The sequence below is a fragment of the Peromyscus maniculatus genome, chromosome 7 (genome assembly GCF_049852395.1).
Source record: "Peromyscus maniculatus bairdii isolate BWxNUB_F1_BW_parent chromosome 7, HU_Pman_BW_mat_3.1, whole genome shotgun sequence".
Lineage (NCBI taxonomy): Eukaryota > Metazoa > Chordata > Mammalia > Rodentia > Cricetidae > Peromyscus > Peromyscus maniculatus.
In genome coordinates this window covers 52,071,866-52,099,534 of record NC_134858.1, presented here as the reverse complement: position 1 = coordinate 52,099,534, position 27,669 = coordinate 52,071,866, and the positions used below count along the sequence as shown (strand labels likewise).

Sequence of the window (27,669 nt, the reverse complement as noted above, 5' to 3'; positions counted from 1 at the left end):
TATAAGGATGGAAGGAGGGAACTGACTCCACAAAGTTGTCCTCTGGCTTCCATGTGTATGCACACCCACACAGAAAATAAAAATCTTTAAAAAACAAACACTTTTATTGAAGTATAATTTACACACCATAAAATTCACTCATTTTCAGTGGACAATTCTGTGAGTTTTGGTATGTTCATGGCCACGATCCAACCTAGTGCCTCTCCTTCACCCTAACAAGCTCCCTAATAACCATCAAGGGAGCCTCCAAAGTGCCAAGCCATCCCCGGTGGGTGGGCAGAGAAGCCGAGGGACCCCAGGACACCTACCCTGTCACTGCCTATTCCTGGGACACGCAGGCTAGCAGGTGGCAGTGGGACAAAGCAGGGTCTACAAGGGTCAGGGTGGAAAGCCAGATACTCTCTCTGTTTCAACCTTACTTATAAAAGCATTTGTTGGCTATGCTGGGATCCAAACCTGAGCCTCGGGTATGCCAGGGGAGCCCTCTCCTGCTGGGCTATAACCTCCAGCATTGTTGTGTGGCTTATTAAGGAGCGTTTCTAGCATAGTCTAAATAAAGAGAATAATATAAAACCTCCCGGGTGTCTTCACCGGGCCATGATAAACTCATCGCCAAAATTATTCCGACTCTAACCCATCTCTTCCCCCTTAACTGTATGCACGTATGTAGGTGTACACACCCGTACCGTGCTGAAAATAGTTACTTTAAAAACATCAACTTCCACGGCCTCGTTTTGAGTTGCACCAGAGCTGGCACAGCCTTGCGGTGGTCCCCCAGCCCTCCTCGGAGCTGCACACGCCGGGCAAGCCCTGGCCAAAGACTTGCCCCTTTTTTTTTCCTGCCCTGGTGACAGTGCCCGCGCCTGGTCTGGTCCTTAGCCTAGAGGTTTCCAGACTCCAGGGCTGCTCAGAGCGAGGCAGGGACCCGACGCCCCTCCCACGGCGGGTGCAGCTCCCGCCTCGGCCTCCCCGCCCCGCGGCTGCTCGCGGCGCTCGGCGGCCCCGGGGTTCGTGCATTTCGGGCGCGCAGGTGCGCGGGAGCTCGGCGACAGAAGCCGGGAGGAGCCCCGCGGTCCCCGCGCCGGCACAGCTGGGCGTCGGCGGTCAGCACCCGAGTGGATCCCGCCCTGTCCACGCGGTCTCCAGACATGGACGCCGCGCCGCTCCGGTCGCCGCTGTCGATGCTGCTGCTGCCGCTGCTGCTGCTGCCAGGTACGCGCGGGGAGCGGTCGGGTCCGGAGGCCGGGCGGGCGGCGGGCTGCGGCCGGGGGGGTCGCCTGTGCGAGGCTGCAGCCCTGGCCTCGGCTTTCCACTCGGCTTCGGCCACCAGCCCCATAGAAGTCCAGGCGCCGACCCGCCCTGGATCTCAGCGTGGTCCCACGGTTCTGACAGTGCGCGCGCGCATCCCAGTCCCTACCTCGCTGAGCCCCTTGGGCGCTCCTTTGTTCCCAAGCCTCTCAGTTAGCGGCGAGTCGTGGGGAGCTCAGAGAGGTTAGAGGTTCGAGTCCTGGTTCCGAACGTCGCCCTGCTGCAGGGACCCGCAGCCCCGCTTCCAGTATCTGCCTTCTGCCCACCGTTTGGTTTTGTGGACTGTGGGAAGACCTGTGGCTAAAGAAGGCTGGAGACTTGTCCAAAGCCACCTGGAGGAGTACCGAGTGGTTTGGAGCTGGGGTTGGACCAAGCCTCTCGTCCTGGTCCTCCGGTCTCTGCACAATGACCGCGTTGCCTAGAGACCTTCGACGTGATTGTTCCTCCCAGGCCATCGCGGAGACTTTAGAGGAGTCTGTTAGGAGGAAGCCCTTCCAGGGACCCGAGATGGCTGGTGGATGAGGCAGAACCGCAGCTACGATGTCCCCCGAAGGCGGGCAGAGCCTGCCGTTCACTGGGGGTTGGGGCTTGCATCATTGCAGTCTGCACTCCGGCGAGGGGCCCGCCGAAATCACGGCCTGAAGAAGTTGCGTTACCACTTCCCCCAAAGACTGTCCCTCGACTGACCCCAGTACTGTAAGCAGGAAGCAGCCAGCACTTGAGCCAAGATGTCTCGCTTAGCTGGGGTGGGCTTGTGAATAAAGACGGTGCCCAGGGGCCTCCGAGGTAAGGAGTTGGGGTCAAGGCGCCACTGGCAGGAACCCGTGGGCACCTTGGCTCCTAAGACGTCCATATCCAAAGCCCTGCAGACTGCGGGAGGATGGAGGAAGGGGCTGCAGTCTCCCACTTAGTGGGAAACGGGTCTCCTGGCCTGGGGGAACCCTGAATGTCCCCGTACCCGCCCCGGAATTGGGTGAGTCATCGTTCCACCTGGGCAGCAGGGGTACCTTCCTTGGAGTAACAATAAAGGTCTGAGTAGTTCTTTCATTATTATTATTATTGTTGTTGTTGTTGTTATTGAAAGCAAAGCTGGGTGGCTTATGTAAAGAAAGGTTAGAGTTTTATTAAGAAAAAGGTATCTGGTTCAGCTGGTAAAGACGCCCACCACCCAGCCTGACAACCTGAATTTGATTCCCAGGACCCTCACCGTGGAAGGAGAGAACTGAATTTTGAAGGCTAAGTTTTGAACCCCACACACATGCCACGGTCTGCACCCCTCCCCCATAATGTAATAAAAAAAATTTAAAAAAGAAAAAAAGGTAGTCTTTGCTTAAATTGAAGAGAGAGAAGGAGAGAGGAAGTTAAGAACATGGCAATAACACACCCAGAAGTATGGATGTCTGAAGAGCGTCCCATCAAGCTAACAGTTCCTGAGAGCCTGGCACAGGCCACCGAGCAAAGCACTTCACTCTCATTTTTGAGGTGCATTGATGCATGCTCTATTGGGATTAATCCACGGAGTCTATTTAACGATCAAAGGAATTTATTTGGGGGTAAACTCACAACCACGGCAGGTTTATCATACGGTCCGGGAAAGCTGAGCTATGTCCCATGCTGAATGGCTTGGTCCAAGACCTCAGCATCCAAAACCACGAGGTTGCCAAGAGGAGGAGGCGTAGGTGCATCCCAGGTCTTAAGGGGTCCTGGTGGCCACGCCCCAGAGGCCGGTACCTCAAGGTCATAGGCAGCTGTAACAGCTACAGCGGCTCACTGGGGGCGGTGCTTCAGGGCATGGCTCAAACAGCCACCCGCTACAATATTCTTTATTTTGATCGATTAAAAACAAACAAAAAACAAGGTTCAGAGAGTTTAAGCCATGCTTTGCTCGAATATATCCCAGGTGTACCCAGCTTCAGAACTCAGGCTTCTAAACCAGTGAATGACCTGGTAGAATTCTTGTCCTTCCTGAACCCCCGGTTTCCAGCTTCTAACAAAGGGAGCGTTATTAGCCTGAAGCCTGGGTTTGCAGAGTACGCTGGCAGATGGACATCTGTAGACAGGATGTTCTCGCCGAGAGAGGTAAGCGACCATTTCCCCAGGAACTGACAGGAATGCCTCCCTCAGTGGCCAGTGCCTCAGAAGCCGAACACCGCCTGTTCCAGTACCTGTTCGAAGATTACAACGAGATCATCCGGCCTGTGGCCAACGTGTCCCATCCGGTCACCATCCAGTTCGAGGTGTCCATGTCTCAGCTGGTGAAGGTGGTAAGTGCTGGAGCCACCAGGTGTGGCCCTGGGGTTCTAGGGGCGCCTCTCTGGAGTCAGCCTTATTTTTATCCTTCACCTGTCAACTTCGATCTCACTTTCTAGGATGAGGTAAACCAGATCATGGAAACCAACCTGTGGCTGAAGCAGGTACGTGCGCAGGCTCTGTGTGCTGCTGCCCCCTGGTGGTAATCTCTTTCTCTGCTGCTGGGAAACAAAGGGGCTGCAGACTGGACGCTACTCCTGAGGACCCCCAGCCAGGGTCACCTCTCTGCTCTTCAGGACTGACTCCTCACGTTACAGATAGGCAAGCTACAGCCTGGAGAGAGAATTCTCTCCATATCCCCACGACGAAATTGGACAGGCTGGGTGTGGTGGCTCACATCGTTGATCCCAGCACTCAGAAGGCAGAGGCATGGGGATTTCTGTGAGTTCAGAGCCAGACTGGTTTACATAGAAAGTTCCAGGATAGCCAGGATTATGTAGAGGGACCATGTCTCAAAAGAACAAACAAAAAAACAACCAAACAAAGCCAGCTTGGTCTACAAAGTGAGTTCCAGGCCAGTCAGGACCACACAGCGAGACCCTGACTCAAACCCCCGCCCCTCACTGGAACCCCAACCTCTAATTCTGGTGGCACTTGCGATCTAATCCTCCCTTTCTCTTGCAAAGCCAAAAGTGGGTTCTGTTGCATTGTGGGTAGGGTGGGAGTAGGGACACTGGTGTTCTTCGGATGAGGCAATAAGATTGGTTCCCACAAGTCCTCCACAGGGAGGCTCTGATCAGATCTGTAGGGGGACATCATGGCCCTCCAGCCTAATGGTGACCCATCTTCCGGCTCAGCCAGCCTCAAACTCAGCTCCTAGGGCCTTTGTTTCAAGAGGCTGGCAAGCCAAGCCAAGTGCTCCCACATGCTCCCTCTGTGGCCATGGTCCCACCCTGCCTCCTCCTGGAGCCCCGCACCCAGCACTTTTAGGGTCCTGTAGGATCATGGCTCCATTCCAAAAGAAACTTTTTAGTTAGAAAACACTATTTTGTTTTTTGAGATGGGGGGCAGGTGTCTCATGTATCTCAGGCCAGCCTCAAGCTCACTGTGTGGTTGGGGATGACCTTGAACTTGTGATTCTTCTACCTTTATCTCCCTGGTGACTGGATTACAGGTATATGCCCCTATGCCTGGTTTATGTGGTGGTTAGGACTGAGCCCAGGGAACTGTGGTTACTAAGTAAGCGTTCTACCAAATGAGCTCCATCTCTAGCCCCACATAATTGGTGTGTATGTGCATGTGTAAAGGCACGTGTGTGGGGGTGTGCATGCATGTGTGTGCATGAATTTGGAGGCCAGAGATCAATAAAGGATGTCTTCCCTGATCAGTCATCATATCATTTATTGAAGCAATGTGTCTGGCTCAATGATTCTGCTGATCTAGGGAGCCAGGGTACCCCGGGGATTCCTTCTCTGCCTCCCTGGGATTATGAAACGGGAAGATTGTGTAGGTGCTGGGGATCCAAACTCCAGTCCTCACGCTTACACAGCCAATACTTTATTCATGGAGCAACCCCCTCTTTTCCCATTTGTAGCCCAGGATGGCCTTGAACTCCCTATATAGCTTAAACTGGCCTTGAACTCACAACCCTCTTGCCTCAGCCTCCTCCCCCTACCCCTGGCCTGGAGAGTGAGCTCAAGGTATGTAAAGAATAGGTGTTTAATGTATGGACGTGGTAGAAGTCCAGAAGGCTGACCCCTGGCTAATGTGATCAGAGAAGGCACTGATTGGTTGACAAAGGTTGCGCTCCCTAGTCCTGAGGGCTGGCTTCCCAGGGCCGGGGCAGCCTGCAGACTTAGCCCAAGCTGCCTGCCCTGCTGCCCCCAAGTTGCTCCCTGGGGCCCACATAGTTTGTAGCAGGGAAATGGCTCAGTGACCCAAAGCGGGGGAAGGGGGGGCTGTCCCCATAATGACCATGATGCAGTGTCAGGAGAAAGAGAGCCTGGCTGGTCCTTCCACTGTCTCCTGCCTCCTTCCACCAGATCTGGAATGACTACAAGCTGAAATGGAAACCCTCCGATTACCAAGGGGTGGAGTTCATGCGTGTCCCCGCAGAGAAGATCTGGAAACCAGACATCGTGCTTTATAACAAGTAAGGAGGTGGCTGTTCCACACTCTTTGGTCTGGCGGACTGTGCTCTGGGTCCTCCAGCCGCTCACCGGCCTTCTCTGGACCTTTCCAAGAGGGATCTGTTCGCTTGCTCACTCTGCAGGCTCTGGGTATCAGTTATGTACTGGATACCGTAGTTTGTCAGTGAGCCACCGAGTGGCTGAGTGACTCCTAAGAGAGTGACATGTGGCCAGAGGAGGGGAAAGGTCACCAGGAAAAGCTGCTGGGAGGAATGTCATTGACGTGGGCCTTGAAGGTCACATCTGGAACAGGGGAACTGCATCAGGGAAGGTCCAGGGAGGCAGGAGGGTATGTCATGGGTAGCGGAAGTGACCTCATTAGCTGCACTGTGGGGTAGAAGGCTGGAGGAGCAGGGAGGGGCCCCAGTGTACGGTGGTGGGATCTGGGATGGAGGGGGGGTCTTGCATGTGGCACCAGTTACCAGCTCTGTGGCAGGGATGGGACAATGGCTGTAACGACCTCTTTGAGGGAGAAGAGCAGGGCTGGGCCAGACTCAGAGACTGTCCCAGGTTCCTAAGTTAGAGACCACCATAGCCAGAGGAGGCGTTATACACGTAGCTGCCCCGGGGTTCAGCTATTTTCTCTTTTGCTCTGCAGTGTCTTTTCTAATGTATAATTGTCTTCTTCATACGTGCCTTGCTCTTTAGCATGGCCACCCAGAGGATTTCTACCTGTCTCAATTCATCCCATTTCCTGCCACGGGCAACTTTTTCTGCGTGATTCTGAAGGACAGTTGGGGTGTGTGTGTGGTGGGGGGGAGGTGTTGAGAGTTCTGAGATCCCTACAAAACTGCCCAGACTTCAGTCATTTCTCTGCAACCCTGTGTATGTTCTCACTGTAAAGTTTTACTGTTTTTTTTTTTACATTTATTTGTTTGTGTGGGAGTAGAGGGAGGTAAAGAGGGAGGGAGGGAAGGGGAGGGGAGAGAGAGAGAGAGAGAGAGAGAGAGAGAGAGAGAGAGAGAGAGAGAGAGAGAGAGAGAGAGAGAGAGCATATGTGGAGGTCAGAAGAAAATGCAAGAGCCAGTTCCTGGTTCCACCATGTAGGTTCAGGGGTCTGAGAACAGAACTCAGGTCACCAGACTTGGTGACATTTTTACCAGCTGAACCACATTACCAGCCTTCTGCCATGCTTTTAAATTCTCAACTACCAATTGAAACCTCGCTGAGGATTCAATGTCAAGTCAGGTCTTTGTTATTTTTTGAGACAGGGTCTCACTGTATAGCCCTGGCTAGCTTCAAACTCATGATTCTCCTGCCTTGCTATCCCAAGTGCTGGGATTCTAGGCTATGTATCACTACATCTTCTGTGTATGATCTTTTTCTTTGATGGGCAGCTATTTTTTTCTATGTTTCTGACCCTAGGGCTAACTCTTAAGGCCTGGGGACCCCATTTTCTCCTCCCTAGGTTACCTCCATTCAGCAGCTACCCCAGCTGGTACGCAGGTCTCATGACACTCCTGCCCTATGCTCTCAAATGCAGACGTTCATGGCCACTGAAACCGTCACTGAATGTGTGGACAGTGGCTTGTTCTGCAGTCTCAGGTGCCCTATTTTTCTGAAGGAATCTATAGCTTTCACGAGTTTCTAATGTAATTTTTTCCCGACCCTTGCCCCATTTCCACACATAATCTTCTCTTGTATGTAAGGACCTTTGCTGATCTGTTCCACTCACATCTTCACTGTCAACCTTATCGTCACTCTGGGTTTGATTGAGCAACTCTGGGTAAGCTCTAGGTTTGATTGAGAGAGCCTGCCTTGGTGAATCAAAGAACAATCAGAGATAATTCCTGACATTGCTTTCTGGCCAGCTTGCTCTGGAGAGCTCCTGTCTCTGCATTCCAAGACTGCCACACCTACCTGGCACTTGATAGGTTCTGGGGAATCCAAACTCTGGTCCTCATGATTGTGTGGCAAGTCCTTCTACCACTGGGCCATCTTCCCAGCCACCATTCCCACAAGTTTCTACTGGAAACCCGTAGGGAAAGCCAGCCAGCTGAAACAGACATGGGCAGGGGCTCAGGCATTGGCTTGTCACATGCAACAGCTGTCCTGCTCGGTGGAAACAGTGTGGGTGGGAAGGACAGAGACCAGCAGTGGTGCTGCACCAGAGCACTCCTGGCCTTCCAACAGCAATACCAGGTCATCCCCCAATGGTTAGAATTGGACTCCTTTTCACAGGGCCACGAAAAGGGGCATGGAAACCATGAACGCCCCCCACTACTGCAAGCTAAGAGACCCAGGTGTAGTAGAATGTTATTGTAAGGTGTGTTACTTTTGTTTATGTTGCATTTGTTTAACTCTGTGAAGCTGTGTTACTGTGCCTGTCTAAAACACCTGATGGTCTAATAAAGAACTGAACGGCCAGTAGTGAAGCAGGAGAAAGGATAGGTGGGGCTGGCAGGCAGAGAGGATAAATAAAAGGAGAAATCTGGGAGAAAGAAGGAGGAACTAGCAGCCAGAGGAGGAGCCAGAGAAGGGGAGGACATCAGGGGCCAGCCACCCAGCTACACAACCAGCAAGCCACAGAGTAAGAGTAAGATTTATGGAAGTAAGAGAACGGGAAAAGCCCAGAGGCTAAAGGTAGACAGGATAATTTAAAGTTAAGGAAAGCTGGCTAACAACTAAGCCAAGCTAAGGCCAGGCAGTCATAATTAAGAATAAGCCTCTGAGCCGGGCGGTGGTGGCGCACGCCTTTAATCCCAGCACTTGGGAGGCAGAGCCAGGCGGATCTCTGTGAGTTCGAGGCCAGCCTGGGCTACCAAGTGAGTTCCAGGAGAGGTGCAAAGCTACACAGAGAAACCCTGTCTCGAAAAACCTAAAAAAAAAAAAATAAGCCTCTGGGTGTGATTTATTTGGGAGCTGGGTGGCAGGCCCCCCCGAAAAGAGTAAAATACTGACAACACCCAAGGAGCTGGCTCCAGATGTCGAGAGTCTTCAGTGAGCCAGGCATGGTGGTGCACATCTGTAATCCCAGCAGTCAGGAGGCTAAGGGAGAAGGATGGTGGGTTTGAGTGTAGCGTGTGCTACAGTAGGTAGCATGTCCTTATCTACAAAGGAAGAAATCCTTCAGTGAGAGTCAAGTGACCTCAGTCAGATAGCTTCCGCTGGCCACAGAGATGGAATGCTGAATGCAAGTCCTACAGGGAACTGAGAGTGTCATCGGTGCTGCTAAGACCCGAGTTTATGAACACTAACAGGATGCGTCTCAGAAAACGGAGTTATCTGTACAGACAGAAAGCTGGGTGCACACGGCTAAGAGAGTAGGAACATGGGGTAACGGAGACAGGGAAGCGAAGAGGCGAGTTTGCTGAGTTCCATCTGCAAGTGTGTTCAGTGAAATCAGAAAACATGGTTTTTTATTGGAGAACAATGTTAGGAGGGGGGCTGTCGGTGGTAGAACTGGAGGGGGGGCAGAGGCAGAACTGGAGGGGGCAGAGGTTGAACTGGAGGAGGGGGCGGTGGTAGACTGGGACCTGAGGGGAGGGGATGAGCTTCCTTGCAAGGGTGTGTTTCACAGCATCTGCACATGGCTGACACATGAAGCCATGTCTGGTCTGCTGTGGGCTTTCACAGATGCATCAGGCACCCAGTGGAGACTGAATAAAGGGATGCTAACAAGGTCCTGCCTGCTAACATCCCCAAAGGCTGCTGAAACACCTACCTTCAGGACAATGTTCATGTCGTCATCGTAAATTCAGAGCAGTAGTGGGGGCCCATTTTTGGCACTTAGGAGTCTCTATAAACATCAACCTGGGAATTGTACATGGTGGAATGTCCTGGTGATATGACCAGTGTGGCGGTGTGTGATGGGGAGGTTCCAGAGGTGGTGAGAATGTCCTGGTGATATGACCAGCCTGGCGGTGTGTGATGGGGAGGTTCCAGAGGTGGTGAGAATGTCCTGGTGATATGACCAGCCTGGCGGTGTGTGATGGGGGAGGTTCCAGAGGTGGTGAGAATGTCCTGGTGATATGACCAGCCTGGCGGTGTGTGATGGGGGAGGTTCCAGAGGTGGTGAGAATGTCCTGGTGATATGACCAGCCTGGCGGTGTGTGATGGGGGAGGTTCCAGAGGTGGTGAGAATGTCCTGGGAGACTCTAGAGTGGGGGTGACAAGTGTGGCAAACCACGTGTTAGGAGAGGTGGGAGGGTGAATAACCAGGGTGGCAGAGCATGAGCTGGGGAGGCTTAGGCCTCAGTATCTCCACTGGAGAGTGGAGCAGTTGACCCAGCGACCCCTTGTGGTCCTTGGACCTCCCATATCCCACTGTTTTACAAATCATCACTTGTTATTGCCCCGGTGGCCTCGTGGGAAGCCTGGCTGGGTGACCATATGGTGGTGATCATGAGTCGTGTGCCCCATGGTGCCTTCACAGTGCCGATGGGGATTTCCAGGTGGATGGCAAGACCAAAGCTCTCCTCAAGTACACAGGAGAAGTGACTTGGATCCCCCCGGCCATCTTTAAGAGCTCATGCAAAATTGATGTGACCTACTTCCCATTCGACTACCAAAATTGCACCATGAAGTTCGGCTCCTGGTCCTACGACAAGGCAAAGGTCGACCTGGTCCTCATCGGCTCCTCCATGAACCTCAAGGACTACTGGGAAAGCGGCGAGTGGGCCATCATCAAAGCCCCGGGCTACAAACACGAGATCAAGTACAACTGCTGCGAGGAGATCTACCAAGACATCACGTACTCGCTGTACATCCGCCGGCTGCCGCTGTTCTACACCATCAACCTCATCATCCCCTGCTTGCTCATCTCCTTCCTCACGGTGCTCGTCTTCTACCTGCCCTCGGACTGTGGAGAGAAGGTGACGCTCTGCATCTCCGTGCTCCTCTCTCTGACCGTCTTTCTCCTAGTGATCACCGAGACCATCCCTTCCACCTCGCTGGTCATCCCCCTGATCGGGGAGTACCTCCTCTTCACCATGATCTTCGTCACCCTGTCCATCGTCATCACGGTCTTCGTGCTCAATGTGCACTACAGAACTCCAACCACACACACGATGCCCGCGTGGGTCAAGGCTGTGTTCCTGAACCTGCTCCCCAGGGTCATGTTTATGACGAGGCCGACCAGCAGCGAGGGAGATGCTCAGAAGCCGAGGACCTTCTACAGTGCTGAGCTCTCAAACCTGAACTGCTTCAACCGCGCAGACTCCAAAAGCTGCAAGGAAGGCTACCCGTGCCAAGATGGGTCGTGCGGCTCCTGCCACCACCGCAGGGTAAAAATCTCGAACTTCAGCGCTAATCTCACGAGAAGCTCAAGTTCCGAGTCTGTCGATGCCGTGTTGTCCCTCTCCGCCCTCTCCCCGGAAATCAAAGAAGCCATCCAAAGTGTGAAGTATATTGCTGAAAACATGAAAGCACAGAATGTAGCCAAAGAGGTAAATACGTGGCTTTTATTATGGCTTCTTTGTGAGCCGATGCATAGGACAGAGTTAGGAAATTCGACTCTTGGGGGCTGGAGAGATGGCCAGCAGGTAAGATCACTTGCAGCTCTTGGGGAGGATACAAACTTGGTTCCTAGCACCCTTATCAGATGGCTCACAATGCCCATAACTCTAACTCCAGGGAATCCAACACCCTCCTTTGGTCTCCTCCAATAACCACACACACACACATACACACACACACACACACACACACACACACACACACACACTCATTTAAAATTTAATTTATTCTTCTCAGATATGAGAAAATTTTTCAAAAAGAAATTAGCCTCTTGAGTCAACAGCTTGTTCAGGCCAGTTAGATGTCCTTGGATATCTTTGTTACCTCACTTGTAGTCCAGGCCATCCTTGAACTCACAATTGTACTGTCTCAGTTCCTCCAGTAGTGGGATTCCAGGCTTTGTCGTCATTGTATCCAGTCTCAGATTTATACAGGAAGAAGGACACTTCTTAAGTCAACATTAATATTAAAAGTAGCATTCATTAAGGAGTCACAGAAGCAACCCCTGAGGTTGCACTATTTTTATCCCCATTTTTCAGATGAGGACATTGAGACCGAGGGAGATGAAATTTACTCGTTTTTTTTTTTTAAAGATTATTATTTTTTTAATGTACAATGGTGTTTTGCTTGCATGTATGTCTGTGTGAGGGTGTTAGATCTCCTGGAACTGTAGTTACAGACAGTTGTGAGCTCCCATGCGGGTGCTGGGAATTGAACCCGGGCCCTCTGGAAGAGCAGCCAGTGCTCTTAATTGCTGAGTTATCTCTCCAGCCCCTTATCCAGATTCTTATACCTAGAAAGGAGCAGAGCTGGATTAAAACCAAAGTTTATCTCCACCCATTTTCTCCCCGCTGCCTCGCAGAGTCTTGGGAGTGGCGTTGTGGTGGGTGATGCACAGGCTGGGGACTTGAAATGCTTACAGACAAGTCTTGGGTATTCCAATACAGTACCATGTCAAACAGGGCATTATGATTCTAACTTTGCCATGACTGTGACTTTCATGGTGTCACCGAAAGGACACATTTACTCAAGCTTATAATGGTGAAATAAGAACCACATCTCCCAGCCCCATTTCAGTGTGTTTAATTGAATTATAAAATTACACGCTGCTTCTTCATGATGTGATTATTGCTTCAAGATCAGTTGACTCATGGGCGCTCTCTCAACTCAATTGTGGTTTCTTTGCTTTCTGAATTGTCTTCGAGTTTAATTACCATAGATTCTCCTTCCTGTTTCAAGCCTAAATTGAAGCTCATTATCTATAATTATGCTTGCTCTTTCTCCCATCCTTTACGCTAGTGCCAGCCATTATGTCTGCAGTTTAGCTTGCTTAGCCTTACAGATGAAGATGATATTTGGTCAGGTGGGCATTTTGAAAGGGCATAGTGAGAAAGAAAAATGTCGGGCTCACTTTACTTCACTTTGGAACAGACGTTAAACAGAAATTAGTATCCCAAACTAGAAATGAACAAGCACTTTGAAACAATGTCAAATGATGTTGGATTGTAGTCTCCATTCTAACAAAGGCTCCGGACCCTCCTGTAGAGGCATGCGAGCTTTAATATTGGAATTTAATTTAGAAAAAAATTAGGAGATACACACACACACACACACACACACACACACACACACACACACACACACTTCTGAGTGGTGGTACATACCTATAATCACAGCCCTCAGGAGGCCGTAAAGGATGATCAATGAGGCCAACCTAAACTGTTTAGACATGAAGACCAGACCTTGCCTCAAAAGGAAAAAAAAAATCTCATTTGAACTAACGTGGCCCATATTTTATACCTGTTTCCCCACGACATGAAATCTGAGGTTGGTCACTGTCTCAGTGCTTCTCAGCCATCTGCCTGATAAGAAGCATCTTGAGGGTGTTTATTTGGGCTTACCGCTCCAGGGAAAATGGTCCATCGTGTGGAGAAGGCATGGCGCCAGGAGCGTGAGGCAGCTGGTCACCCTGTATCCACAGTCAGAAAGCAGAGAGATGAATGCCACAGGTCAATTTGATGCTGTCTAGGACCCTAGCACATGGAGTGATGCCGCCCACAGTTGAGCTGGGCCTTTCCACCTTCATCAATCTAGATCGTCCCTCATAGTCACCTCCAGAGGCTAGCCTAATCTCGATAACCCTTCTTGAGCATGCTCAGTGGCTTGTCTCCTAGGGGATGCTGGATCCTGTCAAGTTGACAATCATTTTTAGCCATCACCACAGATTTCCTCAGATCACATCAATAAGAAAAGATTCCCTGTCTATGAAATAAAATGGCTTCTCTACCATAACATGACTTAACACTGAAAACTGACCTTCCCTTCACGTTGTTTTCTTTCATTGTGTTTGTTTTTCAGATTCAAGATGATTGGAAGTATGTTGCCATGGTGATTGACCGAATCTTCCTCTGGGTTTTCATCCTGGTGTGCATTTTAGGGACGGCGGGATTATTTCTACAGCCCTTGATGGCCAGAGATGACACATAAATTGTGAACTCTGTCCAGCGAGGTTCCCCCGTACTGACTCGGGGGCACCTTCTCAATAGCACGACAGTATCCAGTCACCAGCTTTAAGTTTGCTAGTTAAAGGGTTAGTTATTTTCAACTCATCTTGATTTTTGGCAAAAAAAAAAAAAAAAAAAAAAGTAGAAGAAAAATGTCCAGTTATTTACTATGGATAAATGAACATTTAACTAGCCTTGCTGATAGAACATGTCAAAGGCTCCTTTTCTTGTGGTTGAAACTTAACTAGATAGAAAAACTTCCTATTCACAAATACTAAATCCATTAGCTCAGTATCTCTATAGATTTCCTCATTCCTTTAGTCCGTTAATCTCCTGGAATTACAGACTATTTCAGCAGGTGCCCCACAGTTCTTGTTTCTTCCTGTCTTTCCCAAGTCCAAGGGCTGGTGGTCCATTTCAGTGTTTGTGTTGCTGCTAAATCGCACATGATCAGACCCTGAGTAATTACACCCGCTCTCACACTCACTGTTAATAAACTACCCTAGTCTGTTTACGTTGCTAATTTAGGAAAACATCCTGTAGAGCCCTGCATGGCTTTAATCCCAGCACTCAGGAGGCAGAGACAGAGACCGGTGGGATCTCTGAGAATTTGAGGCCAGCCTGGTCTAGATAGTGAGTTCCCCACCAGCCAGAACTGCATAGTGAAATGCTATCTCAAAACAACAAAAATCCCACAAACAGGACAACTTAGACACAAAGTTATTCTTATAGTTTAGGAGCCTGAGAAGCCTAAGGTCAAGGCACCAGCAAGACTGTCTAGGGAGGAGTCTTCCTTATGAAACAGACCTTCCAGTGTGTCTTCCCGTGGCTGGAAGGGCTAGTCTTTTTGGAGTCGTTTACAAGAGTACTAATTCCATTCATGAGGGCATGACCCCAGGACCTAAGAACCTCCCAAACAGTATTGTACATGGGAGCTGTAGGGAGCCATCCAGACCACAGGAGGGGCCGTCAGAGCAGGCACAAGGCTTTGCGCTCCAGAGTTCTGCTGGGGGTGTGAGATGTGGACTTCGGCAGCCCTGTGGCTTCTGCCCACTGGATGCTAACAGCAAGCCTCCCACCTCAGCTGTGGGGATGCCCGGAATGTAGGACGTCATCGGAATTGGTTCTGCTTAAGGAGCTGATTTGAACAAACCGAGTTTCCTGTATTCCACTTCTGGACCTGACCCACAACTGATAGAGATAATTCACAGAGACCATTTGAGTATTCTCACTAGTTGTGTTTTTTTCTCTATGCAAAATAAAACCTGACAGTTGCAATTCACTGTGGCTCATATTTCAATAAGTCAAAAGGAAGAGTTCTATGAAATTTCTTGGCCTAAAAATATCCTAACAGTAATGGTGATCTAAGAGATGAGCAATTTATACAAACTAAGATAGCTAACAAGCAATTTACATCAAACCAGATTTTATTACCATTCCCTCACTAAGAAACATAGCTGGGTGGTGGCGGCACATGCCTTTAATCCCAACATTCAGAAACGTTTATTTGGACTTGTGGTTTCAATGCAGATACTGGTCACTCAGCCTGTTGCTTTGGGGCTTGTGATGAGACTACATCATGGCAGGGAGCATATGATTCATCAGTGACATTCCCCTAAAGGCAGCCTGGAAGCAAAGAGAATGGGGAAGAGGCTGGACTTCATGCTTTCTGTGAAGGACCAAGGACCGGCTCCTCCCCTCCCTAAAGGTTCCACCTCCTCCCTGCAGCTCCAACAGGCTGGTGACCAAGTCTTCAGCACACTGGCCGCTGGCACTTATTCAAAGTGTGGCATTCTGTCCCTGGCCCCAAAGGCTTATTTCCATTTCATAATGTTTCTCCAAGAGTTTCCAAAATCTTAACTGCTTCAAAATTATTCACCAGTCTGCATAAAAAGTTTTCTTTGAGACTCGTGGCAGATCCAGTTGAGAAGCTACAAAAAGTAAAAAGATTACTTATGTTCAGAATACAACAACACAAGGTAAACATTCCTGATCCAAAAGGAGGCATAGATATGTATGGTGATCTTTTATTTGTGCTGGAATGTGATTTTATCTGTATGTTAATAAAGTTGCCTGGGGATCAGAGCTAAGAGCAAGCCATTAAGCAGAAGTCTGGTTGTGGTGGTGCACGCCCTTAATCTGATCACATGGCAGGCAGAATCTCTGTGTGTTCAAGGATACAGCCAGCATGGTGACACACGCCTTTAATCTCAGTACCAACCATAGAGACCTGGAGGTCTGTATAGACAGGCAGTGACGAGGAAGTCATGTGGTTGGGTTTAGAGCCAACGAGAAAGCAGAACAGAAAGGCTACTTTTTACTAAAAGACACACAGGAAGAAGGTCTCTCTCTCTCAGGGGAAGGATGGCAGCAAGTGGTAAGATAAGGTGGTCTTAGCTCTTGGCTACTGCTCGATCTCTGGGCTTTTAACTCTGCATTTGACTCTGTGTTTCTTATTTAATAAGATCGTTTAGAGTTACATCTACAGATGTGTAGAGAGGATCAGATCAAAGCAAGATTCAAAGGAAGCAGGGCAAACATTAAAGCCCACGCCTGCACATCTGGTGCACACCGGGGCATCGTGTGAAGGGCTCAGGCAATCCTGCTCCTAGATTCGCTGACTGCAGCCCACGTGCCCACACTCTGGGGCTGGCTGTACCCACCTCATGAAGAGTCCCTTGGCAGTTCTGTCACCTCTTGCTGGGGTCTCCATTCTGGGCTCAGCTTCCCTCTCACATCTCCAACACATTGCCAGCTTGAGAGCTGCTGATGGGGGATGCCTACTCCACCGCTGCCACACAGTGCTTAGCATCCCAGGCTGACTTCTGAAATCTTCCCCCCCCCCCCCCCCCCCCCCGAGACAGGGTTTCTCTGTATAGCTCTGTGCCTTTCCTGGGACTCACTTGGTAGCCCAGGCTGGCCTCGAACTCACAGGGATCCCCCTGGCTCTGCCTCCCGAGTGCTGGGATTAAAGGCCTGCGCCACCACCGCCCGGCGACTTCTGAAATCTTTGTGGAAATCTCCAGGACTCCATAACTCTTGCATTTTGAATGTCTGTAAAGCCGGCATGATGTGGATGATGCCAAGGTCCATCACCGGCACAAGCTGACCAGGACACACCTGAACTGTCACTGTAGTCACCGAGTGTCTGGATGTGAGGAAGGGGTTTCAGGACAATGTTTTCCAGATTGCCCTGCAGAAGGTGGCTGTCCTGGGTCTCTCTAAAGGAAATGTCTGAGTCCTTTGAGGTGGTGGTCTGAACAATTCTGGAATGTGCCTTCAAGGTATTCTATTACCTTGGTGCCAGGGCCTTAATTTTACTTTTTAAATCTATTTTTATTCATTCTTTGAGAATTTCATACACATTTTGATCATATTCACCCCTCTTCTAACTCTTCCCAAATCCACCCTCCCTTCCTGTGATCAACTTTGTGTCCTTTTAAAAAATAAAATACATACATTTATCAAGACCAATTTGTGTTGCCCAACCTTTCTTGGATATGTGGCCTTCCATTGGAGTGTGGTCAACTTAACAGAGGCTACACTCTTAGAGAAACAGGACTCTCCTCCCAGCAGCTAACCGCTGCCAACAGTAGCTCAGCTAGGCGTGGGAGGGACTTCATGCCCTCCCTTCCTCGTCAGGAGACTTGATCGGCCTTGGGCTTGCACAGGTCTTGTGCACGCTAGCAGAAATGCTGTGAGCACATCCGCACAGCTGCCCTACTGCCTTCAGAACAAACTTCCTTGTTATTAACCTCTGGATCTTACACTTCGACCACCCCTCTTCTGAAGTGATCCCTGAGCCCCGGGCCCACGTAAGCCTGAGCCGTCTACAGTCCCTTATTCTCTGCCCCATGACCAAACGTTAGCCACCATCTATTACACATAGAAGCCTCTCTGATGAGAGCTGAGAGATGCATTCATCTATGGGTATAACAGTAAGTCCTTAGGTGTCAGTTTAATATTGTGTCCATTCAGCAGAGTAGGAATAATAGGTTCTCCCCTGGAGCCTCTGACCTGTCAAGCCATAGGTTCTTGGTCTGCTGGTAATGTCAGGCATGGGTTTTATCTTGTGGAGCAGGATTTAAACTCAATCAAAGGGAGTTGGATGCTCCCATGATGTTCGAATACTATTGTGTCTGAGGGCATGTCTTGACAGGCACTCATTATTGTAGCTCACCAGGCTGGCAGCCAGCGAAGGCTGGTGACCACTTTTCTCCTCTGGTAGCGTGCTTAGCACCTTCCAGCACTATGAAAGCTAGCAGCTAGTAGGGATGAAGCTTCCAAGTCGGTGCCAGCTTGACTTTTCCACGTTCTGTGACTCAAGATCGTGGTGCTTCAAAAAGAGGGTCTTGCCCTCATGTTCTAGAGGGTGGCCAGAGCATTGGTAGTAGCCTGGGATGTCTGGCCTTGAGTCCTTACAGAAGCAACTGTTACTCCATATTTATACATCCTAGGCTTTCTCTAGCCTGTTTCTTCAGACTTTTCCAGATTTCCTCCTACAAATCAATGTCAAAGGCTTGGGAGCTACACCATCAATTGTCATTACAGTAACTACGCTGTTATGTGGCTGTTCATCCAAATTGAAACATTCCCTCCTGGAGGGAAGAAGGAAGCTCACCCAATTCACGGAACTAACAAGAGACATAGCAGACTCCCAGGGTTCATTCCTAAGTTTATAACAACAGCACACAATTGCCTGGGAAGAGGGAACTTCCGGCGTCGTTACCTGCAAGTTACACAGGGAAGCCCAGGGATGCAGTTTTTATAAGTCGTTACCCAGGCTAGGGTGGGCTTTCCACATGTAGCTTCCCAAGTCATCCATGCTCCTGTAAGAACCCCCCCCTCCTCCACGTTCCTATAAGTAGCCACAGTAACCCTTTGGTTCTCCAAGCTGGATTCTGGCAAAATTGCTCCTTTGTTCTATTCCTACCCTTTTTATTTAGGGTGACTAGAAGATGACTCCCCAGGAAGACACTCAACAGATTCCACTTTGGGGCACGATATTCTATTAGCTCTCTGTTACTGTGGGAAATACTTGAGATAATCAACTTAATCAAGAGCAAGGTTTGCTGGTCTCACGGTTTCAGAGGCTGTGAGTGGGTGGGTGGGTGGCCCACTGCTTTGAGGTCAGTGGCCAAACAGTAAATAATGCTGGGGAACACACAGTAAGCAAAGCTGTCTACCTCGTGGTGGCTGGGAAGCAAAAGGAGGGGCCAGATTCTCAATATCCTCCTCAAGGGCATACCTCTAGGGACCTAACTTCCTCCCACCGGAGCCTGTTCCTCAAGATTCCACTGCCTCCCAAAGGCACCACGACCAAGCTTTCAGCAGATGGGCCTGTGGGGGTATTTACCCAAACTAGAGTACAGCCTTTCACTCACCCTAACATCATCAGACACAACAAAACGCAAACTTGACGGGGTTCACCCTGTCTTCCAGAGAATTCTTACTTGAATTTAAGAAGTTCATATATTATCATGAAGTCCATATATTAAATGAGGATTTTGCTAACTCACCAGCTAAGAGTTCTAAATCAAACACAAGGTTTTGGGTTACAGGTGAGTTGGAGCACGTGGAATGAAGTTTAACTGCTTTATCCATGATACAGTAACTGATATCACACCTGGTAATAGGCTAAAACTAGATTATATCTAAAGCATCTAGCTCTAAGATTTTACGATTATAATTGTTGGGGTGAAAGATAATTGAAACATTATAAGATATGACAATGTGCTTACCCCAACTCAGAAGAACAATTTTTGTTTAGTTAGCTTAGTTAATTTTGTTTAGTTAGTTAGGGCCTCAATAATGTAACCCAGGCTGATCTAGAACTCACAGCAATTCCCCTGCCTCTGCTTCTGCCTCCTAAAGGTAGAGACAACAGGTGTGAGACACCATATCCAGCCCAGAATATACCTTTGAGCTTGGAAGATGGTTCTTCCAGAGAATTATCAAAACAAAGACAAGCTATCTCATTTTGAGATGGGATCTATTAACTGTAGTACGTCATTCTGAGGTCAGAGATAAACAATGCACATAAATAGCTCTATCAGCCAGAGAATGTGGACGAGGGGACGGAAGTCATTACGAAGGCTATGTCACTGTATGTCTGCAGAAGTCACCAGCTACCACACTGGGTAACACAAAAGCCGTTCCACATAAGCACTAAAGAATAAGGGGGACTTAGGGAGCTTCCAGTCACCATTTCTCACTTATTTAAAAAAGGTGTTGGTAAAGAGCCAGGCAGTGGTGGCGCACACCTTTAATCCCAACACTTGGGAAGCAGAGGCAGGCAGAGCTCTGTGAGTTCAAGGCCAGCCTGGTCTACAAAGTGAGTTCTAGGACAGCCAGAGCTGTTACACAGAGAAACCGTGTCTCGAAAAAACAAAAACAAACAATAATACAATAAGCATTGTATTAAGTGTGGTGGTTTGATTAGGAATGGCTCCCATAGACTCATAGATTTAAATGTTTGATCACTAGGGAGAGGCATTATTAGGAGGTGTGGCCTTATTGGAGGAAGTGTGTCATTGGGGGTGGACTTTGAGGTTTCAGAAGCTCAGCCAGGCAGTAGCTCCCTCTTTCTGCTGTCTGCCGATCCAGATACATCACTCTGAGCTACTTTTCCAGCACCGTATCTGCCTGCATGCTGCCATGTTTCCCACCATGATGATAATAGATTAAGCCTCTGAATATGTAAGCCAGCCCCAATTAAATATTTTCCTTTATAAAAAGTTGCTGTGTGGAGCTGGAGAGATGGCTCAGCGGTTAAGAGGACTGGCTGCCCTTCCAGAGGTCCTGAGTTCAATTCTCAGCAACCACATAGTAGCTCACAATCATCAATAGTGGCATCTGATGCCCTCTTCTGGCATAAAGTCATACATGCTGATAAAGTACTCATACACATTAAAATAAAGGAATCTTTAAAAAAAGTTGCTGTGGTCATGGTGTCTCTTCATAGCGATAGAATATTAACTAAGACATTAAGTCATTATTAAACCAAGTAATTGACTTACTTCATATAGAAGCATGACCTTTTACACATCTGTGAATACAGGACAAGAAGAATTTTAAAGTATATATGTTAGCTGGGCATGGTGGACACACCTGTAGTTTCAGTTACTCAGGAGGCTGAGACAGAAGGTTCACTTGAGTCCAGGAGTTTGGAGCCAGCCTGGGCAATTTAACAAGACCCATTCTGAAAATTCAAAACCACACAAATATATGCTTTTACTAAATTTGGAAAGCGTTTTAAATGGTCTTCAAATATAACTGCGTTTTCCAGCACTCCAAAGATGGACTTCATCACGGATTCCACGTTAGTAACTTTCACCAGCGCAGCTGGACAAGGTTCTGTCGCTACTTGAAGTTATGAGTTCAGTTCTAACGGACAATATTAAGCCAAGTTAGAACTTACTAATCTGTTACAACTTGTAAATAATTTTACATTTTTCATAACTGTATACATTTCCTAAGAGATGCATGGTTGCTAACTAAATTCATAGTAATTTCTTGGTTTCACTTAATTGTGTTTCCAATGTGAACCGGGACTATTATATTGGCCCATTTATAAATAACAGGAACAAAAAGCCCTAGAGTCCCGATGATTGAAACCAGAAGAAAAGTCCACAGAAACATCCGATCAAGAACTTGGGCTATGAATTTCCAATCTTCAACAACCTGTTGAAAAAACATTGAATACAAATATCAAAGGTATATACTAATTTTAAGACAAAAAAATAAAGTTAGAGATAATCATTTGCTGTCTTTAAAGTATAAGTGTCCTGTGCCCAAGGTCTCTAAGATGGACTAGTATAATTTATTAAGTGCCATTCAAGTCTGAATCATTAGCTAACAATTATTCTTACCTCTTTTCTTTTCTTTTTCTTTCTTTCTTTTTTTTTTTTTTTTTTTTTTTTTTTTTGGTTTCTGAGACAGGGTTTCTCTGTGTAGCTTTGCACCTTTCCTGGATCTCGCTCTGTAGACCAGGCTGGCCTCAAACTCACAGAGATCTGCCTGCCTCTGCCTCCCGAGTGCTGAGATTAAAGGCGTGCGCCATCACCGCCCGGCTATATTCTTACCTTTTACTGTTCCACTGATAGCATACACCCTTATGATGATAATTTAATTATACTACCACTATATACTACAATCAACAAGCATTAGTTTGTTAGAAGTAAACTAGGTACAGTGGCAAGGGCATGTAGTACCAGCCACTTGAAGACTGAAGCAGGAGGAGCCCAAGTTCAAGGCTACCCTCAACAACAATAGCAAAAAGCTGACTCAAAGTAGTAACCTGGACATAGTGGTATTCGCTGTAATTCCAGCATTCAGGAGGCTGAAGTAAAAGGATTGAGGGTTCAAGGCTAGCCTGAACTACACAGTGAAACCCTGTGTGTGTGTGTGGGGGTGCGACATGGATGGACCCCACTCAGTGTGGCAATGCATGCCTTTAATCCCAAAAGGTGAATTTCTGTGAGTTTGAAGCCAACCTGGTCTACATAGCAAGTCAGTCCCAGGCTAGCCAGGGCTATATAGTGAGACCTTTTTTCTCAAAAAAAAAAAAAAAAAAAAAAAAGGAAGGAAGGAAGGAAGGAAGGAAGGAGAGAGAGAGAGAAAAGAGAATAAGAGGGGAAGGGAGAGGAAGGTGAGATGGGGAGGAAGGAAGGGAGGGAGGGAACAAAGGCTGCAAGGGAAGCTCAGGGAGGAGTTAGAGACAGGGAGAGGGAGAGGGGGGGAGAGGGAGAGAGAGAGAGAGAGCCCTGAATTCAGACCCCTGTAAGAAACAGTAGTAAAAGACTGTTACCATATCAGAGTAATTTCACCTACTACTCACATCTGATAGAAAATGCTCCATTTAAAAAGCTTTAGAGGCCGGGCGGTGGTGGCGCACGCCTTTAATCCCAGCACTCGGGAGGCAGAGGCAGGCAGATCTCTGAGTTCGAGGCCAGCCTGGACTACAGAGTGAGATCCAGGAAAGACGCAAAGCTACACAGAGAAACCCTGTCTTGAAAAAACAAAACAAAAAAAAAAAAAAAAAAAAAGAAAAAAGAAATTAGGATTTGGGAGCTGGTGAGACGGCTCAGGAGTTAGGTGCACTTATTGCTCTTGTAGACCAGGGGTCAGTTCCCAGCACCCACACAATGGCTCGCGACCATCTGTAACTCCACTTCTTGGGGCTCTAAAGCCTTCTTCAGACTTCCTCAGGCACCAGGCATGCATGTGATGCACATACATGCAAAACACTCATACAAATAAAATGAAATAAATAAATCTGAAAAAAAGATTAATAAAACATAAATTAGAATTTACATAATCTTAATGGGACTGCTAAATGTAAATTCAGTTACAAAATATTAATAGTCATAACTTTAAAACCTATATAATAGATATAAAGGAATGTTGTAGATTATTATTTTAAAATGTGTTACATTTGTTTATGCTGTGGAACATTTGTTTAGTGATGCAAAGCTGTGTTGCATCAGTTCAGCACTATAAATTGTAAAACACATGTCCAATTTTTGCATTTCAAATATCAATTAACCTTTACAAGCCAACGAAACTTATTTTTCTGTAAGGCTTTAAAGAAACCGTGTTTTAAGCACATTAGGTACTATTACCGCTTCACATGAAAACCTTGAAGTATAAACATAATACATGGGAACACCTAACTCCTTTTCTTTATTTTTATGGTTTTTTATTTCGTTTGCTTTTTATGAGACATAGTCTCCCTATGTAGTCCAGGCTGACCTTGAACTTACTAAGTGACTCAAGAGAGACTTTCTCAATCCTCCTGCCTCAGCCCCTTGAAGGGCAGGATTATAGATAGGCACCTTGCTCCTTTCAATTTTACTAATATTCTTTTGTAAATGAGCCACAAAAAGATGTTTTTCTAGAAAAGTACCTTGGCTGTACTTACAATGCCTACATCAGGCTCATCCTTACAAAAAGTAATTAACTTTTGATAAATTATAATGCCAAAATTCAGAAACTAAGTTTCTGAAGATAAATCTAAATCAGCAAATCATTCTGGAGCCAAAAGCTATGACAATATTACTATCCCTTCAAATGTGTACTGCTAAATTTTCTTCAGAGTCACTCAAGATGCTCTGGGGAAATGGAAAGGTGAGGTTTGTGCAGACGCCCCATTTTGCAGGGGTTTGCAGGGAAACAAATTCAGTACTCGCCACGGACCTCGCGGACATCATTCTCCTTCACAACATGCCTGGTGATGTAGCGGATACAGTCGAGGGCAGCTTCCAAAGTGTTCCTCGATTTAGGTCCGCCTCCGTGCTCAGTTTCTTCTCTTTGAGTGAAGTACCTGTCTACGTGACTTCTCATGCAAAGCAGTTTGGGAAGCTTGTGAAGAAATATCTTACGAACCCAAGGTGCCATAGCACTGTGTGTTGAGGAAGAGCGGTGGTGGATGTTGATGGCAAAGACAGTCACCATAATGGACAGTGTCACAAAAATCATGGTAAACACCAAGTACTCTCCAATCAGAGGTATGACTTTGGAAGACGAGGGTATGATCTCTTCAATAACCAGAAGGAAGACAGTCAGAGAGACAAGGACTGAAGTGCACAGGCTGATCTTTTCCCCTTCATTTGAAGGGAGATAGAAGACAACCACAGTCAGAAATGAGAGCCCGATGCAGGGTATGATAAGAAATAGGGTATAAAAGAGCGGCAGCCGCTTAATCACGAAAGAGTACGTGACGTACGGGTACCAGCAGCAGTGGTCCGTTCTGTTTCCTTTGCTTCCTGTTGCACTCATGATTTCCCATTCCCCATTGTCAAAGAAGTCCGTTCTGTCCACATCTTGGTCCTCCAGGATTATATCAACCTGGGATCCATCATATGTCCAAGAGCCGAATTTCATGGAACAATTCTGGAGATCAAATGGGAAAAAGGTGACATCTATGGTACAGGAACTTTTGTAGTTTGCTGGTTGCGTCCAGGTGACAGTGCCATTGTATCTGACAATTGTTTTCGTACTGGCCCCTTCGAAACGCCCATCTGCACTAAAAGAAACACACCATAATTAAACAACCCAAGCCCACATTTTATAAGCCCAATAGAAAAGGAACCTACGAGTAACAGCATGAAATAAGTTTGAAATTACTGTCTGCCCAAATGCCTGCTGGCCCCACGGGGCCTGCTTTCTGGACATCTTCCTGACATGTCTGATTCTGCTGGAACTGAACCCACTCTCCCCTTTGTATTGGGAGATGGGCAAATCCATGTTTCTCAAAATGTTGAGATTTTGTAGTTGACAAGACCTCACTTGACATACACATAGAATCAGGCTGTTTATATACTGTGCATGCAAAGAGGCAGAGCCTAAATCTATATCCCCAGACTTCCTCCTCCACCAAAGCAGTAGATGCTTTCTACCCTAAGAGGAAAAGAGTATCTGCACCAGGCAAGGTACACCTGGGCACTCCTGTGCTGGAGAGGTTCAGCTGCAGGCGGAAGCCCCAGCACCCGGATCCTCCACAGCATACCTGCTCTATATCTCCAGGTTCGTGTGGGCTTTTGCACAGTCCTGCATAATCTATGTTTAGCATAAAAACGTTTTTCCGTTATGGAGAGCAGCCGATGCTCAGGGAGCTGCCTCATGCTACCTTTCAAGCTTTCTCCATCCTTCCATATTGAGGAACAAGGAAGGAAAGGTTTCAAAAGATCATTTTTGCACAGCATTTGCTCTGTCCCCATGCCAAAGCCTTTGTGCCAACAGGACAGCGTGCTTTCAGTTACCGAGAGGAAGGTGATGTGCAGGGAGCTGCCGCCTGCTCCCTTACAAGTTTTCTTTATCCTTCCGTAGAGGAACACGAAGTAAAAGGTTTCAAAAGATCGCTTTTTGCATAGCATTTGCTCCAAAAGCCTTTGTGCAAATAAGAGAGGGAGCTTTAGCATAAATGCAAACTCTCACATTTACTCTGAGATGGCCCTGGGCGGGGAAAATGCAGCTGGTGCTGACAATTACCCTCACAACACACCTAGGACAGACTGCCCATACATGAGTTCAAAATGAACCTCAAACTCCTCACCAGGGGAAGATGGCAATATTGTGCTGTCGTGACAGTGTATTTAGAAAATATCAGAAGATGGCATTGAACATAAACTGTAACCTCAACTGAAAAACAAATCCCCCCAAACGTGGAAGTCTGACTTGAGCAAGGGAATAAATGGGGATGTCCTAGTGTCTTGGGGTGAAACCTTACTCTGCCACATGAGAGCTTTGCCATCATAGCAAAGTGTAACTACGTTAGGTCCATGTAAGATGGGCAGCACACACAGCATCTAAGATTGCTGTGAGCACACTGCCAGGCACATAAAGGTTTTCTGTAAATGTAAGTTAATCACAAGCGTGATCTCTCTCCCCACTCTTCCTTATTCCTGTTTGCCAAGTCCTTTTTTTCTTATTTCAGAAATCAGATACCACTTTTATTATTAAAACACACACACACTCACACACACACACACACACACACACACTCACACACACACTCACTCACACACACACACACTCACACACACTCACTCACACACACACTCACTCACACACACACACACACACACACTCACACACACTCACTCACTCACACACACACCAAAAAAAGACAAAGGATCCACAGCACTCATGAAATAAATAAACACAAATTCAAGTCATTTGATCTCATAGCTAAACAATTTGCAGACAAGAGGAAAAAATTACTAGTGCCTAGTAACAATACAAGTTTTCTTTTGGAAACATAAAGTAATATTTAGAATATAACTTACTTATCAAACAAAACGATGTCTGGGATCCACAGAGAGTCTGAAGGAACACGTATAATTTTTATTCCACCATAGTCATCAGGATTCCATCTTAATTTTACATCTATCCATTCCTTTAAAATGAGAAATTCACCTCCATTTCAATCAATAAATAATAAAATAAGTTAAAACTATGCTTTTTTTTAAAACCATACCCAGAACCTTTAGACACAAATCATTTCTGCCCCTAATTCAAAAAACCTTCTCAACTAATATCCTGCTCCCCTGTGCAGTGGCTCCAGCTGTGGTCCTGATGAGGCACAGGCGAGAGGAACCACACCGATGCATTCATGGTTCTCTACTTGGCAGGTATAACCAGAGACAGAGAAAGAGTAAACAATGGAAAATAGTCAATAGCAGCTGGAGACATACATATGATGGTCCAGAATTAAAAAGCCCTTCATGTAAAAGGCATTCTGTACATTAAAATAACTCATTACAGAAGGATCACTAGGGAATAACAGGGGCACTGGAAGAGGAAGGTGATAATGTAAGGAATGAGGGACATAGTCAATGCATGGTGTATGTATGGATGAAAATATCACAGTGACTCCCAATAATGTGTACATTATTAATTATGATAATAGTTATTATTATATAGTAATAATATTATATATTATTAGCATGTTAATAATTATAATAATAACTAGGCGCATTCCTGTTCATTCCTGTTGCACTCAAATAAAAAGCCAAAATCTTGGGGCTAGACAGACGGCTCAGTGGTTAAGAGCACTTGAAACTTTTGTAGACCAGGGTCCAGTTCCCAGCTTCCACATGGCAGCTCACAACACTCTGTAATGCCAGTTCCTGGTGATACGATGCCCTCTTCTGGCCTCCGTGGGCATTTCACATACATGTGTACTTATATGCACACAGACTAAACACTCATACATAAAAATAAATAAATCTTTTAAAAAAGAACTAAACAATAAAAAGTAAAAGTCCAAATCCTTGCAGGGTTGACAAGCTACTATTCTATTGGCTTCTCGTTGCTCCCATCTCCAACCCCTCCTCATGGCTCACACACCTTTAGCCACATCAGTTTCCTCACTAGACACAACCCAGCCTCTGGACCTTTTACTTGCTGGTCCTCTGCCATAAGACTTGCCCCATCCCCCCAGAGATTTTGTACGAGCT

The 27,669-nt window shown here is 47.3% G+C and overlaps 2 protein-coding genes across 2 annotated transcripts in view; one reads left to right on the top strand and one right to left on the bottom strand.

The window, feature by feature from the left end:
• Window positions 1–1,036: 1,036 nt before the first annotated feature.
• Chrna3 (cholinergic receptor nicotinic alpha 3 subunit) lies at window positions 1,037–13,804 on the top strand. The gene is made up of 6 exons (XM_006971570.4): window positions 1,037–1,212; window positions 3,433–3,572; window positions 3,678–3,722; window positions 5,601–5,710; window positions 10,123–11,134; window positions 13,563–13,804. The coding sequence occupies exons 1-6, from the start codon at window positions 1,149–1,151 to the stop codon at window positions 13,689–13,691; spliced, it is 1,500 nt and encodes a 499-aa protein (XP_006971632.1). The 5' UTR covers window positions 1,037–1,148; the 3' UTR covers window positions 13,692–13,804.
• Window positions 13,805–19,958: 6,154 nt separating this feature from the next.
• Window positions 19,959–27,669, bottom strand: part of Chrna5 (cholinergic receptor nicotinic alpha 5 subunit) — a 28,688-nt gene continuing 20,977 nt past the window's right edge. The window contains exons 4-6 of the mRNA XM_076576309.1: window positions 26,497–26,606; window positions 23,906–24,734; window positions 19,959–21,391 (exon numbers count right to left, since the gene is read on the bottom strand). Of these exons, the coding sequence (XP_076432424.1) occupies window positions 21,230–21,391; window positions 23,906–24,734; window positions 26,497–26,606 (1,101 nt within the window). The 3' untranslated portion in view covers window positions 19,959–21,229. The remainder of the gene's footprint in view (window positions 21,392–23,905; window positions 24,735–26,496; window positions 26,607–27,669) is intronic.

Bases quoted from the DNA above. Each gene is read 5' to 3' on its own strand.
- Chrna3 (XM_006971570.4), top strand. From the start codon at position 1,149: ATGGACGCCGCGCCGCTCCGGTCGCCGCTGTCGATGCTGCTGCTGCCG. The intron at 1,213-3,432 runs GTACGCGCGGGG...TGCCTCCCTCAG, and splicing joins GCCGCTGCTGCTGCTGCCAG to TGGCCAGTGCCTCAGAAGCC. The intron at 5,711-10,122 runs GTAAGGAGGTGG...GTGCCTTCACAG, and splicing joins GACATCGTGCTTTATAACAA to TGCCGATGGGGATTTCCAGG.